This window comes from Pochonia chlamydosporia, chromosome 7, assembly GCF_001653235.2.
Source record: "Pochonia chlamydosporia 170 chromosome 7, whole genome shotgun sequence".
Classification (NCBI taxonomy): Eukaryota; Fungi; Ascomycota; class Sordariomycetes; order Hypocreales; family Clavicipitaceae; genus Pochonia; species Pochonia chlamydosporia.
This window is the reverse complement of record NC_035796.1, coordinates 1,022,313-1,036,490: the sequence shown is the minus strand read 5'-3', so window position 1 is coordinate 1,036,490 and position 14,178 is coordinate 1,022,313. Positions and strand designations below refer to the sequence as shown.

General features: G+C 50.9%; 5 protein-coding genes across 5 annotated transcripts; 2 read left to right on the top strand and 3 right to left on the bottom strand.

The window, feature by feature from the left end:
• Positions 1-637: 637 nt before the first annotated feature.
• VFPPC_07197 (nucleoside-diphosphate-sugar epimerase) lies at positions 638-1,396 on the bottom strand (the record flags this gene model as incomplete). Its single annotated transcript, XM_018286103.1, has 1 exon — positions 638-1,396. One exon carries the CDS (start codon positions 1,394-1,396, stop codon positions 638-640), a length of 759 nt encoding a protein of 252 aa, XP_018139834.1.
• Positions 1,397-2,547: 1,151 nt separating this feature from the next.
• On the bottom strand, positions 2,548-3,545 carry VFPPC_16615 (hypothetical protein; the record flags this gene model as incomplete). Its single annotated transcript, XM_018294368.1, has 2 exons — positions 2,548-2,765; positions 2,813-3,545. The coding sequence occupies 2 exons, from the start codon at positions 3,543-3,545 to the stop codon at positions 2,548-2,550; spliced, it is 951 nt and encodes a 316-aa protein (XP_018139835.1).
• Positions 3,546-3,676: 131 nt separating this feature from the next.
• On the top strand, positions 3,677-4,039 carry VFPPC_16616 (hypothetical protein; the record flags this gene model as incomplete). Its single annotated transcript, XM_018294369.1, has 1 exon — positions 3,677-4,039. One exon carries the CDS (start codon positions 3,677-3,679, stop codon positions 4,037-4,039), a length of 363 nt encoding a protein of 120 aa, XP_018139836.1.
• A 1,156-nt stretch (positions 4,040-5,195) lies between these two features.
• Positions 5,196-7,443, bottom strand: VFPPC_07195 (UDP-glucose dehydrogenase; the record flags this gene model as incomplete). The annotated part of the gene is made up of 3 exons (XM_018286102.1): positions 5,196-6,470; positions 6,585-7,060; positions 7,308-7,443. The coding sequence occupies 3 exons, from the start codon at positions 7,441-7,443 to the stop codon at positions 5,196-5,198; spliced, it is 1,887 nt and encodes a 628-aa protein (XP_018139837.1).
• Positions 7,444-12,324: 4,881 nt separating this feature from the next.
• VFPPC_07194 (glycosyl transferase) lies at positions 12,325-13,902 on the top strand (the record flags this gene model as incomplete). Its single annotated transcript, XM_018286101.1, has 1 exon — positions 12,325-13,902. One exon carries the CDS (start codon positions 12,325-12,327, stop codon positions 13,900-13,902), a length of 1,578 nt encoding a protein of 525 aa, XP_018139838.1.
• Between the last annotated feature and the right edge of the window lie 276 nt (positions 13,903-14,178).

Below are 14,178 nucleotides of genomic sequence, written 5' to 3'. Positions count from 1 at the left end.
TGCTACACTATGCAGCAGTCGCGTATCATGGATATTCTCGGAGGCACTGGGCGTAACTGTGCTTGGCAATAGCTCTGGCGTGAATGTATTCGGCTTAATTTACGTGTATGTCACCTTACTGCCTCATCTTTCAGTATACAGCCAGTGTACAGCCTGGTGGTGTAACTCACCATGAACTTACAGCAAAAAGGAGTCTGAAAGGCCCATGTAGTTGACTGAACGAAAACAGTTCATACTGTAGCATTGTCAAATATAAGTTCGAAACTCACTTTCAAACCCATAGCAAAGCGACAGGTACCGAGCCCAAGGGTTCTGCTGTTCGTGGGACCCCGAATTCGTGCGCACGCGACGATCAATCAATGTCTCACTGCAAAATCTCATGATTGGACACCTATTAAACTATAGTTAAATAAGAAGGTATGCTCGGAGGCAATGTTTTGGCTAACGTAAAACATCAATACGTGCGGTGGAAATGTTCATAACAAGAGACGCGTCTAACAAAGTCAGAGTAGACGAAAGGTGCAATAACGCTCATCCAGGATATCCAACTCCAAAATCTACCCATATTCCCCCCAGCTACACAATAATTTACAAATACTATTACATTAGTTGCTTAAATTCCCCTCCAATTTACCTCTCAAAGACCCATAATCCTCCTAAAGCCAACATTCTCAACCACCCACGACGGACCCAACTTGAACGCCCCCGAACCCTCCAACTTGCCATCCATCTTCCCCATAGCCATCTGTGTCATGAAATTGCCCAGAACCTCAGTAGGCGAATGTGCACTCCTATAGCCCATCCTAATAGCCGGTCCAAGAACCACCACCCCAGCCTTGTACAACATCCCAGGATCAGGAATATACCCATGAACAGCAGTATGCTTCGAGGCATCCACAAAGCCAGGACGAACAGAGTCGGCCTGCAAACCAGGCGTGCTGGCCGTCATATCAGCAAGCGCCTGTTCCGTCTCGCCCTTGACGCGTGCGAAAATGGCAGAGAACCGTCCGGGTGTCTGTGTAGCGCCCTCCCCGGACACGTAGATGAATCGAAAGGGTTTTGAAGACGATGGCGAGAGTGTGGCGAATGACTTGGCGGCAGCTAGTGTGTAGTCTTTTGTGATTTTGACGTATTCCTCCTTGCCGACTTTGGTTTGGCTGATACCCAGGGCCCAGACGCAGCCGTCTGCGTCTTTGAGCTGGTCTAGGACTTTGGAGTCGTAGGTTTCAAAGTCGTTGTGGATGATGACGTTGATGCGTGGATCTTTGGCGTCTTGGGCCATGGGGACGGGTTTGCGGGTGAGGATGGAGATTTTTGTGATGTCTTTGGCGCGGATCATGGCGTCTAGGACGGATGAGCCGACGAGGCCTGTGGCTCCGGTGAGGATGAGATGCATTGTGTGTTTTGGTGACAGGTGAGGACGGTGATGTGTGGGTGAAGGGTGAAGGGTGAAGAGAGCAACAGGATGTTGGAGACGGCGTTTGGTGAGATGGAATTCGTGAGATTCGGCTTCAAGATTATATAAGAATATATACCATTGAGTAACTGAAGCCCTGACGAACTCGGCACAGCCGAATTGACGGCTTACACGAAGCTAAATGCCGGAATTAGTGCTAAAGCCGGATCCCTGCATTTGCAGTCTGGTGGCGCAACTCATCCGCATTAAGAGATTGAATTCGTCCTTATTAGCTGCTGCGTCCGCACAAGTCCGCTTCATGTCCGCTGCCGCTTGAGTCCGCTCCTGTGGTCAGCGTAAGGGACTTGATGTTGTGAGCGGACTGTCCCCTTGTTCGTGATGATTTTGCGGCAACCCATTGATTGCACTGAAGTGCTTTTGCCGGTGATCTGCATGATTAGCCAGAATCGTTAGGTCTAGTACATTACATCACCAAATGACGATGACGCGCCATGTCTCCTTTTGGTTTGACGCTGTTGATGTGGTGAGGTTGGTTGCTAGACTTTGGATGACGACGATCCTGCGAATGCCGCCATACATAGAAAGCGCGCAACAGAATGACTACACGGCCATGTATATTGTACCTGAGATGGTATTTCTATGCAAATAATTGGAACATATTTGCGTAATGAATGCTAACTGCTGGGAATAATCTCCATGATCGATATCCTATCCAACTGAGCCTACCCTACAGGCAGATGAAGAACCAAGAGTCTGTTTATGGCAGTAAATAAATTGTCTTTGAAGGAATGTCTAAAGCATAGCAGTTATTGGTGCATCTAGCATAGCAAGGTTCCCGCGGAGCGGAATGCAATATTCAATGACTGAGACAACATCCACGACATAACCGCCTAACACCAAGAACACTCCCTCACCGTCAACCATATCGATGAACCGATTTGCTGACCACGGAGTCCGTACACTTCGAATAACACTGATGGCAAATACATCCCGTAACTTAATCAACAGTAGGCGAACCTAGGCAGAACCAAGTCAAACCAAATGACCAACAGGATGGGTCGTCACAAACGAACCAAATGTTAAAGAACAAATATATAAAATACCGTTATATTCATCAGTCGCTAAATAAATCACATCACCACCAAAAGAATCCCTATCAACCCACACATCACAATTCTCACATCCCAAATCCCCCGTGCACCGCATCCACCATTCGAAACACCCGCATTATGACCCCAAACTGCCGACGGCCTTGTCGCCGAAACACGGATATTATCCACGATACTGTCATCGCGAGCCGTGTAATTCAGCTCTTGAAACTCGCAGACCGACATGACGACATGCATATCTAAACGGTTAGCTAGGACTCATGAGAGTAAAAGGAACATCACGTACTTGTATCTGGATCCCCCGCCTGGATAATACAACTCGTACACAGGGCCGCCACCCGCTGCACATCAAAGCTCTTGTTTAGACAGACGCACTGTTCTTCACCGCTCATAGATGTTCCGCCTGTGTTGGCGGGATTTTCCATGAGGCTCATTGTACTTTGGGGTGGCTGTCTCTGACTTTGACTCTGACTCGTGCTGGAGTGCGATGGTGTAGGCGCTGCAATGGAAGTAGGTATCGATATTTGTCTACGCTGAGATGTTGGCGTTGGGGGAATCGGTGGCGGCGGCGGCGGCGGCGGAGGAGGAGGCGAGGGATTTGACGTCCTGATAATGACGGGTGTTATTCGTGTAGGTGTATTTGCTTGCTCGAGAGTAAGACCATCAGGCTCGGCATTCAATATAGACGAGTATTTTGCGGCAAAGGACGTCGGCGCCGGCACTATCGTGAAGAACCGTCTGTCCAGCTCGTCTTCCACGCCGTCACAATCGCCCATCTCGTCCTCTGCTGTATCTATACTTGTATCTGCTTGTCGTCGGCCAACCCACACGCTGCCCGTACCGTTCTTCGAGTCGCCCACCGAATTTCCCTGCGAATTCACAGGCGTACATTTCGACGACAGTTCCACGATGGGCCCGCATATCGTCGCGCATTGGATGGGCACGTCTTGTGGCGGGAGGGCGTCTGCCGCTGTGAGAGAGACCAGGCCTGACAGGAAGGCCAGATTTGTTGTTTTCATGCTCATCCAAGTATATGAGAACGTGTATGAGTTGGAGAGTGAATCGCCCAGCCCAGCTGGCTATCGTTTTGTCCCAGTTTGATGGAGGCGGTTAAAGGTCCCATGCGCAAAGAATACACGTCTTATCCGTCATGACAAAACTTCACGAGAACCAAGTTGTAAGAGTCGTCGCGTTCGTCTCGACAGCGTTCGTCCAGAAACAAAACTTCCCGGACGCAAAGACCAGAAAGACGAACACTTGCCGGATCGCCAAACACCACCACAGACTCCTGAAACAGAAAGGCGTCACCTCACCCAGCACCAAGTACTACGATTCGCGAACCTCTGCTCACAGGGTTGCCTTTTTTGCCGTCGCCGTCACTTTCGTCTTGCATGGCAGTTCATTTCCCCAAGTGTCTGCGTTCAGACCACCCGTCAAGGATTCACCAAAGGGGGGAAAGGGAGTCCCCGAGACCGCCGCCAGGTCCCTAAATTGGAAGAGATATCGATCTTGATACGAAGGGGTCTACGGAGTAGTGGGGGTTGACGATTTTTTTTGGGTTCCTGATTTTGATGTGGTTGGTTCGGAAACAGGATGCTGGGCCGGTGTGGCTGCGACGACGACGTCGACGTCGACGTCGACGTCGATGTGGATGTGGTTGTCGATGGACTGGGGATGGGTTAATGGGTCGGCCAACATGGCCAGATTGGTATACATTTATTCCTTACGAGTATTTAGAAAGGAAACACATGACCTTGTTTCTCCCCTTCATTATTTTAATCATCATTTTAATCACCATAGTCAAGATATGATTACACTCGGCTCTTCTCACATCCCCGTCAAAGCAAGTCCAGACTCGGGAGGCTTGTGCAGCCCCCGTCAATTTGAAACGCGCAGCGAGGCAAACCGCCAATTTCGACAGCACACTTCGCAGGTCTCACTAGCCTGGTGCGTCAGGGCCATCGAAATCTGTAACTTGCTAATTTTCTTGTCGCCCGGCAGGGAGGGGGCCTGTGCCTGGAATGACGCTAGAAGGAGGGTTTTGACACGTAGGACTTATATAGTTGGGTATATGTCCTGGTCTTATGATCGGCGAAAAAACGTGTGCACATGGCTTCTAAGTTTTAAGAGGATTGCGCACCAGTAATTAGCTATAAAGCACATAGGAGGAACGCATAAAACATGCCAAAGAAGTGAATTCATTTACAGACAAGGTATAATAATAAGAGGCGCGCATCGCAATGCCACACCCGGGAAGTCTATCTATTCCCAAACATCAAGATACATTCTCCCCTCATCCATTGGCCCATATTCCTCCCCACGACTCGTCAAAAGGCTTCATGTGGTCGTGTCGTGTTGCGTCCTTTCCCCCTTCGACCCTCTTCATGCCGAAAACAAAAGAAATCAGCAGAGGATCCAATTTTTGAACTTCCGTAAAAGATCCCATCGTTCATGCCTAATAAAACAGTGACAGTGACAGTGGCAGTGGCCGTGGCCAAGTGTTGGTTTTGCCATTTGCAACATCCTCAAGCGTATAACCAGAACCCACCAATGTGCCACATAAGAATGTTAAATAGCCGGCCGTTGCAAGGAAGCCAACTCCAATGCTTTTCAATGCTGCTCCCCACGGAAGTTGGACTCCCGGTTGAATCTATATTGCCCCCCTCCAATTAGAATCGGTGTTGGCGGCCCACGCTTTCTACTCTTACGCCGAGCTTGACCATTTCCCTAGAGTCAATCACGCCACGGCCGTCAAACACCCATCGAGGCTTGGCCATGGTCTCGGAGATGCGGACCCAATCTATGCGCTCTTTGGCCTTGTACTCTTCGGCGCTACCCATACCCGTTGCATGGCCCGTCTTCTTGCTTTGCTTCTCCTGGATGCAGTCGGGGCAGTCGTCGGTGCATGACGGCTCGACATTGAATCGGTCCAGCGGGTCGTCTGAAGTCTCACTGGGTCGCTGAACCAGGTACTTGTGGAGTGCTAGCAAGTCATTTGGCGTAGGAGCCGACGTCTTGAACGGCCGAGGGTCGGACTTGGGGTTCGGCTTGCGACCAATCATCTTGGGAGCAGGCTGTTCAACAGGAACAGGAGCTGGCTTGGGAGCCGGTTGGTTTCTGAACTCGTCAAATTCTGTAGCAATCACGACAGCGGTAGCACCGTTGCAAGCGTCATAAGCGTTGCCGTAAACCGAGATGTTGTTCCCGGCGGCGACGGGTCCAAGAAGCGTCTTGATTTCCTCCTTGATGACCAGCGGGTTACAGCATGGGTCGAAGACGGCAATTTCTCTGGGGCGCTCCTCGAGCAGAGTTTTGATCATCTCGAGCGCCGGGGCCTCACGAGTGTCGGATGTGTTCTTCTTGAAGGCATAGCCCAGAATGGCCACCTTCTTTCCCACCAGGGTGTTGTTGAGACACTTGATGACGCGGTTGGTGAAGCGGTCACGAGCATACTCGTTCATTTTGACAACTTGTCGCCAGTACTCGCCAACTTCAGGGAGACCCATTGTATCGGCCAGGTAAACCAGGTTCAAAACATCCTTCTTGAAGCAGCTTCCGCCAAACCCAATACCAGCCATCAAAAACTTGTTGCCAATTCGAGGGTCAACACCGACGGCTCGGGCGACCTCGTCAACATCGGCACCTGTTTGCTCACAAACTGCAGAAATGGAATTGATGCTGGAAATACGCTGGGCAAGCATTGAGTTTGCCACGAGCTTGGCCAGCTCGGATGACCAGACATTCGTGGTCAGAATACGGTCTCTGGGGACCCAAGCAGCGTAGACGTTGACGAGAGCTTCGGCAGCCTTCTTGCCTGAAGGGGTAGGTGCAGATCCGATCAAGATACGATCCGGGTACAGCAAATCGTTGACAGCGGTACCTGCAGCCAAGAACTCCGGGTTGGACAAGATTTCGAAGTGGACACCGGGGCGGTGCATGGACAGCTGGATTCATCGTGTTAGCCAATGCAATGTTACACAGTCGGCTTGAGAGTTGCGTCGCCATGTGACGATTGAATCGCCCATCGGTGATGCACAATGGGATGACATGAAACGTACGGTATCGGCAACAAGCTGCGCTGTTCGACAAGGGACAGTGCTCTTCTCAACGATAATTGCGCCTTCTCTGGCATACTGAGCTACAACCGCAGTGACAGCCTCGAAAGCAGTCATGTCAGTTGCGCTTCCGGCACCAACGCCACGCTCCTTGGTCGGGGTATTAACAGACACAAGGACGACGTCAGCTTCGCCAATGCTCTTGGCAACATCGGTGGTGAAGAAGAGGTTGGCGGGACGGCTGGACACAGAGGTCTCGCTCTCTTCGGCAGAGGTCACCTCACTTTCAGAGGCGCTCTCATTAGCGAATGTGAAGTCGCGGGAGCCATCGCGGGCGACGCGGACAATGTCGTGCAGACCGGGCTCGTAAATCGGAGGATGGCGCGAGTTCCAACGGCGAATGCGAACCTCGTCTCGATCGACCACCGTCACCTTGATGTGAGGGTTCTGGAAAGCAATGACAGCAGCGGTAGGGCCACCTAATGATGATCAAAACGGGGGCCAATAGTCAGTAAAAAGACGTCAATTGAGCTGCAAAATATGTTGTGCAGCGTGCAGCGTGCACAGGCGCCAGGCACCAGGCGAAATCATGGATGAGCAGGGGCGAGGACCAATTTGATGGTAAAATTGTTGTTGACGGCAGTTCGCGAGCGAGCTAGGACGGGTCTGGTAGGGCATGGATGGGGATGGAAATAGAAATGGATATGGATGTCGACGGGGACGTACCAACGTAACCGGCACCAACACAGCAAATGGTGCGAACCTTGAAATCATCCTTAATCACACCATTGGTGTGCTCTGAAGTGCCATTGAGGCCCAGCTTCTTGACAGAGTCAACGACGGCCTCGTGAATGGCAGCCATTGCGAAACAGAAGGCAGGGAAGAGGAAATGAAACCACGCAAACCGACAGGAAGAGAAATGCCAGATCGAGAGGTCCTCGAGTCGTCCGTCAATCGCCAGTCAGCGCACGTCCGGAGCACTGTGCTTTACAAATTCGGAGACGGAAGAGCTGTGGGTAGGCGTCGGACGGCGTGGCAGTGCAGAATAATTTGATGTTGCTCAGTCGGGTCGGACTCGGATCATACAAGCGCAGCAGATGGCCCCAGCTGGACAGAGATCAGAGAAACAAGCAGAGAGAAACGAATGGATATGCCAAAGGCCGTGTTGTTTGGTTACACGAAGAAGGGCAAAAGAAAAGAAAAAAGTGTGAAAGCAGAATAAGAATTCTTGGCAGGTTGTAGAGGCAAAAGGGGCCAAGACAAAAAGAAGTACTTCAAGTTGCTTTCCGGACTCGTCCATGTTCATCCACTTGGACTAGAATGTCCACGTAACGCATCAATCTTTTCGTTGCCCACACCTCCAGACACGCCAGACCAGACCAGTCACCATCAAAATCCACCTTGATTAAGCCAGGCCGTTTTTTATCCACGCTGTCTGCGTCCATGTCCGGTCTGAATGGCCACACCCCCAGACGACCAGACGTCAATCGACGCCATACTTCAGGAACTGAGGAAATTATGGGGCGACTAGTCACTGTGTGATCCATTGCAAATGCTCATGAGTGCAATGCCAAGATGGAGCCCCAGCAAACAATGACCGCCCTGGCCTGCTTAGTGGCTGCTGTTGCTGCTCATGCTGATGATGCTGCTGGAAGCCCAGTGTTACGCCGTGGTCACTGTCACTCAGCCGCAGCGTGCTGATGGCAGCCAGGCCGGGGCTGGTGCTCACTCACTGCACGCTGACCCTGAGAACTTGACCAGACTCCATACAGTATCTGGGCCAACAAATTGAACTTGCCAGACCAGACTTCAATCTTGACTGGACGATGAACTTGTCCTTGGACCTGGAACCCTGCCGCCACTGCCCAGCGTCCCTTACCACCCGCTCCAAGTTTAGTTCCAAATGACCTGGGTCCGGGTTTGCGGCGGCTTTCGTGGCGGCCATTCTCGTGTTAGATTGCGTACGTCAATGAAATTTCTCCAAGATGGAGGTTGAGCCTCAGTGGGTGCTCATATCAGCCGCAGACAGCGCTCGACCGACCTGGGGACGTGCCGCTTCCTGTTCTTGGTATATGATAGAGCACCGGACACGATCCATACCAGCATGCTGCTATGGTGTACGGAGTAAAGTATATTGGGACTTGTAACTATCAGCCTTCGCTGTTGCTATTTCTGGCCGTTGCCAAATGTGCGAGGGCGATCTGGCTGGTTAAATCAGTCCTGGTCGTGTCGAGCACATTTGTCGCACAATGACACGGAGCGAGTGTCCATCGTTTGCCATTTACCCGGCTAAAGAATTTCGAGAAGCGCATTTGTTTAATGTTGTCAAGTATTGCCCCGGGTATAACACCTGCATGTGGTCTTTGCTGGTTGTCCTGGGTGCACATGCATGTCTGGTGGGCACTCGCCACTAGACGAGACTTGACATGCGCCAATCTGCACCAACTGTCGCCAAGTCTGGCAAGTGCCTGCGTCCACTGACCCGGCCCCTGTCGTTCGGCGGGTACAATGCCTGTCACTTTGAGAAGAGAACAATCAGTAGCTTTTTTCCCCCATGAGCATCGAGGAACCTCAACAACCTTATTATTATTGCGACGGACTTTTGCCCAGCGCCGCACCCTTCAAATAGCGAATGGCCCGTCAAGTGTCCCTTGTCTTCAGATCCACTCTGTTCAGAAAAGCCCCGCCCTCAATCATGTGTGAGGTTACAATTGTTTGAGTGTGCCTGCATCGCTTAGTCCTTTTGTCATCTGGACGGTGATCACAGATGTGACTGACCAAATTACATGACAAAGGGGCATGGTCTGGCATATGTAGTTTGCCATGACCATGAAACAACCTCTCCTAGCAATGGACAGGTCTTGCAGCTGAATAGATAAGTACCTAGGTAGGCAAGTAATATGCCTAGATAGATCTTCCCATTGTGTTGCCAAGAACGTCACCAATTTTCGTCCGCTTCGTCGGGAATAGGGATTAGCTCCCTAAGCAGGAAACATTGCAGATTTCCTTGCATTTCTTGGTGTCTTGGCAGGCTATCTTGGCATTCTTCAACATAAAGCGGTCAGGAACGCGTACAATTAGACCCCGGCTAGCACGTACCCGAAGCCTTCAATGTCAATGGCGTAGGACAGGGAAGGCATTCGATATCAGTCAAGTGCTTTTCGGTTGATACGCGCCAGATATTGGACTGGATACGTACCCAGTGCTGCTTTATAGGTGTTTATTCGGAATTGAAACTTATCTAGAAATTCTCGTCCCATATCAAGAAGAGAAGAAAAAGAGCCCACCGACACATATTCCATTTGTGGTGGGGCTTTTGTCCTGTTCGCTCCTTCCCTCCCCACACAACGAATCGCCGTGAAACTTGTTTGCTCCAGTCTTGGTGGTCGTCTCACTGTCGAAGGCAAGAACAAGCCGGAGTGATCGTTCGGAATTGAACCAGGGATCAATTGATTGGCAATACGGTCAAGTCTCATTTCGCCTCAGGTCTTTGTTTCTCCCTCTCAGTGCAATTGGAGCTCCCAGCAATCCTCCCCAATCTCATCTTCTTCAGCACGGCAAATCACGCATTATTGCTTTTTATCGTCGGGAGGACGCGTGTCAACAGATTGAGATTTCATCTGCACAAGCCACACGCCACCAAGGACGAGAACTAATCAATGGTACTGACATCCATACCCCGGGCCGTTCTCGGCAAGCTCCTTCCCTGACGACAGCCGAATTCCCCTGGAATATCGACACCGGCCCCCTACTTATACAGTTCGAAATATACACATGCGTAGCAGAACCACAAGAGAAGATGCCGATGTAGGAATACAGACTGGTTGCAGCCTCAGCGCAATGAAGCCACCATGGATACGAACCCTCCAACACCACAGAGCGAGTTACCGCGGGCGTACGAATAGGTTTTGGTGGGTACAACGGCTTGCAGACTTCGACTGAATTAACTTCCCAAAGAGACGTGGTCCGGTGGTGCCGGGGCTAATAAAGGCACCTGTACCCCTGGATATCAGGATCTGCGGCTTGGAGCCTGCTCGATTAGAAGGACTTGTCCAAGCCAAGCCAAGCGAACAAATAGCATGGTGACCCCGAAGCAAGCAATCACCCGGCTTTCCGATCAAAACAGCAGATATCCGTATCCGATGACATGGTTTCTGTGGCTTGAATGGAACCATTCCCAAAGGTTCCGCAGGATGATGGAAGTGAAAACCGGATGCCCAAGGCCAGGGAGTGACGTTATCCCAAGACGCGACCTCGTTGCAGTGGATTCTCTTGATTGGGTGTTGAGTTGACGACGCCCATAAGCCAACCATTGAGGCCCCTACATTTGGACTACTGGATTTCGTTCCTCCAACAGCGTATTCCTAATTCTCTGTATACTCATATTTATACTTCAACAGGCGGCAAGCTTGCATTCGCTATGAACGCCTTTACGAAACGGCTTGCGGACGGCTAACCGTCACCCTTCTTGATCTGATTAAATTACCGGCGTCACTTCCCGGCTGAGACACGGATATGCCCCGAGAAACATGACTCTGTTCTCAGAACATATGCATCCTCCTGGTCACGGAGAGATCAGCACAAGATTTGGCAAGGCGGTGTGGACATATTATGTCCAAGACGGCCCAGAGTCATTTGTGAGCCATCCAGTACAATGAACAAGCTTTCCGACCGGCTGTGAGAGATTTACCTGAATTATGGCGCCTGCGCATTCAGTCTGCCATTTGCAGTCCCTGTGCTGGGCTGGAACACGGAATCGATTTCAAGAGTCTCAGTGCCGCTGGCAAATCCAACGTGGGGTAAATCAGATTTCCAAACTCAAAGTGGAAGTATCTCTGATGGCCACTTTACAACAAAGGCAACAGAGCCAACCAAGGGTAGCACGAGGCCCATAAACACGTTGCCCATTCGCGCATTCGATGTGTAGAAGTTGTTGGCATGCTGCTCATCGATCCGGATTCGGGATTGGTTCGTGGAGTCAATGTGGTTGCGATGCGATCTATGATTGGCCCACTCCAAACATCACTCCAACCGTCAACAGCCTTCTTGACTTACACGACACGCCATCAGGGTGATTTTCTATTTCGCCTGTGCCGTATCGTTTGCCGCTGAGCGCATGGAGAATGTTTCTCATGACGAAAATATGACATGAGAGAAGTGACAGTTGAGGGGTTATTCACCTCTCTACAGCATTTCAAACCGTAACAAGCAGCCAAAATCTCGATGTAACGCAGTGAGGGCAAGTTGTTCATGTTCATGGCTGCTGAGTAACGTGGAGTGTTTTCTTTTCCCTTTTAAAGCCATACCAAGTGTTGAGAGAAGTGCAGTTACATGCGATGCGAGGTATTTTGCCCCTCGTCTGGATGGAGGTAGCACAAGGACCCTCTGTCCCACCATGGCTGCCATGACTGCAGATGCCGACGAACAGGGTCCAGCGCCGAATCCCCGTGCCATACTAAAGCAGTAGTATGTATTACGGCCGCAGGCAGGTTACTGTTCTAGATAGAGTCATGTGTTGAGTTGAATAGCTTCGATTTGAGGTCACCATAGCCGCTCACGGTAGCCACGTGGGGTAACCCTGGACTCTGTTCGCAACTCGAATGGAACAAGGCGAAGCAAAGAAAAAGAAGTCAAGAACCCGAGAGTGTGAGGTTGGAGATGGAGATTTGCTTTTACACATTCATCATTGCATTGAAATCTGATCGCAATTGCGGCCGTCGTGTCGCCTTCACATGATACCACAATGTCGTCAGCCAAACTTGCCAGTGGCTCATCGCCATACAAGGAACATGATCTGTCGCAATTTCCGTCGTTCCTGAAAGGAAAGCGCATCCTTCTCTGCACCGAATCTTTTGGTCCCGTTAACGGCGTGAGTCGTACGACTCTCATGCTAGTGAACCACCTGCGAAATAACGGCGCGCAAGTGGCCGTGGTTGCGCCTCACAATCACACAAACCACAACACCTTCTCGCCGCCTCCATCACCAAATCTGTCGCCTGCGGACAAGCAGCCTGAAGTTCGAGTAACAGGGTATCCGTTACCGTTCAACCCGGAACTTTCAATTGTTTACCCCGTGCGAAACTCAACCCTATACTCGCGGACCTTTGGCGATGACTCGCCACCTGACTTGGTTTACTTGGCGTCGCCGGCGAGCTTAGGATTCCAGGTCATGCTTCAGTTGCGCCAACAGCCGCGAGAGAAGCAAATTCCTGTCATTTGCAACTTTCAGACTGACCTCGCTGGCTACTGTGCGATTCTCTTCCCCTCACCTTTGAGTCACATCGCTGTCTTCGCATTCGACGCTGTGCAAAGTTATCTTTTCCGACACTCATCGGTCAAGACCATATTTTACCCTTCGAGATTTGTGCGGCGTTACCTCGCCAATAATAAAGTACAACCGGAAAAGCTCGAACTTCTTACTAGGGGCGTAAACACCGACATGTTCAACCCCCAGCGTCGAAGCGAAGAGTTGCGCAAAAAGCTTGCACCGAATGGAGAGGTTATCTTCGTGACGGTCTCACGGATTGCGGGAGAGAAAGGATTTGATTTCCTTGCCAAAGCCGCCAAAGAGCTTGACGCTCGGGGGCTGAACTACAAGCTTTACATTGTGGGCGGCAACAGAAACCCAGATGTTGAGAAAGAAGTGCAAGAGCTGTTTGACCCTCTCAGAGAACAAGGCAAGGTCATCTTTGCAGGATTCAAAGTCGGAGAGGATCTGGCAACTGCATATGCATGTGGCGATGTCTTCTTGCACTGCTCCATCACAGAAACGTTTGGTCTCGTGGTTCTAGAGTCCATGGCCAGCGGCGTTCCCGTAATAGCCCGCGATGAAGGTGGTCCGTCGGACATTGTTCAGCATGGTGACACTGGTTTCTTAATACCGCCGAATGATATGGATGCCTTTGTGACCAAGGCTGCCAAGCTTGCAAATGACGTGACTCTGCGGAAGCGAATGGGACTCGCAGCCAGAGAAGCTGCCTGCCAAGCGACGTGGGACAAGATCAACAACAAGGTAGCCTGGAGAATGGCTGATACTATCCAAGAGCGCGAGCGCGAACAAGGCAAACAGTTGCCTTCATCTCCCACTCTGTCACCTACCGCACAGCAGCTGGTACCCATTTATGGCTGGTTAATGATGAATAATGCGATGCGCGAGACCATGACACGCAGCATCATCGATGCCCGGCTTATGGGTGGTCTTGGCATAATCATCACTTTCTGGGCCGTCACGGGCTGTTATGTGATTTTCACAGAGATTCTCATGTGGGCTAAGGGTCGCATGAGGGCAGGAGAGCGCAAAGTCCTGGGCACGACGAGTTGACGCATCTGTTATCATATTGCAAGGCATGGTTGTTGCGGTGTTTAGGAGCGTGGAGGTGTCATAATGCTTCAGTGTCCATTGGTGGGATACTCTCGGCGTAACTGGGCTGGTTGACAGAATTCTTTTCCCTTTCAATTTCTTTTTCCGGCCTAACATTTCCGTTTGATGCGGCAACCTACTTGCCTGTGGTCACCACGTATATGATTGTGTGAGCCCGCAATGCCTAGGCTACAATTTTGCATGGTTGTGAGAGGCACATTGTATGCGGGCTAAGGG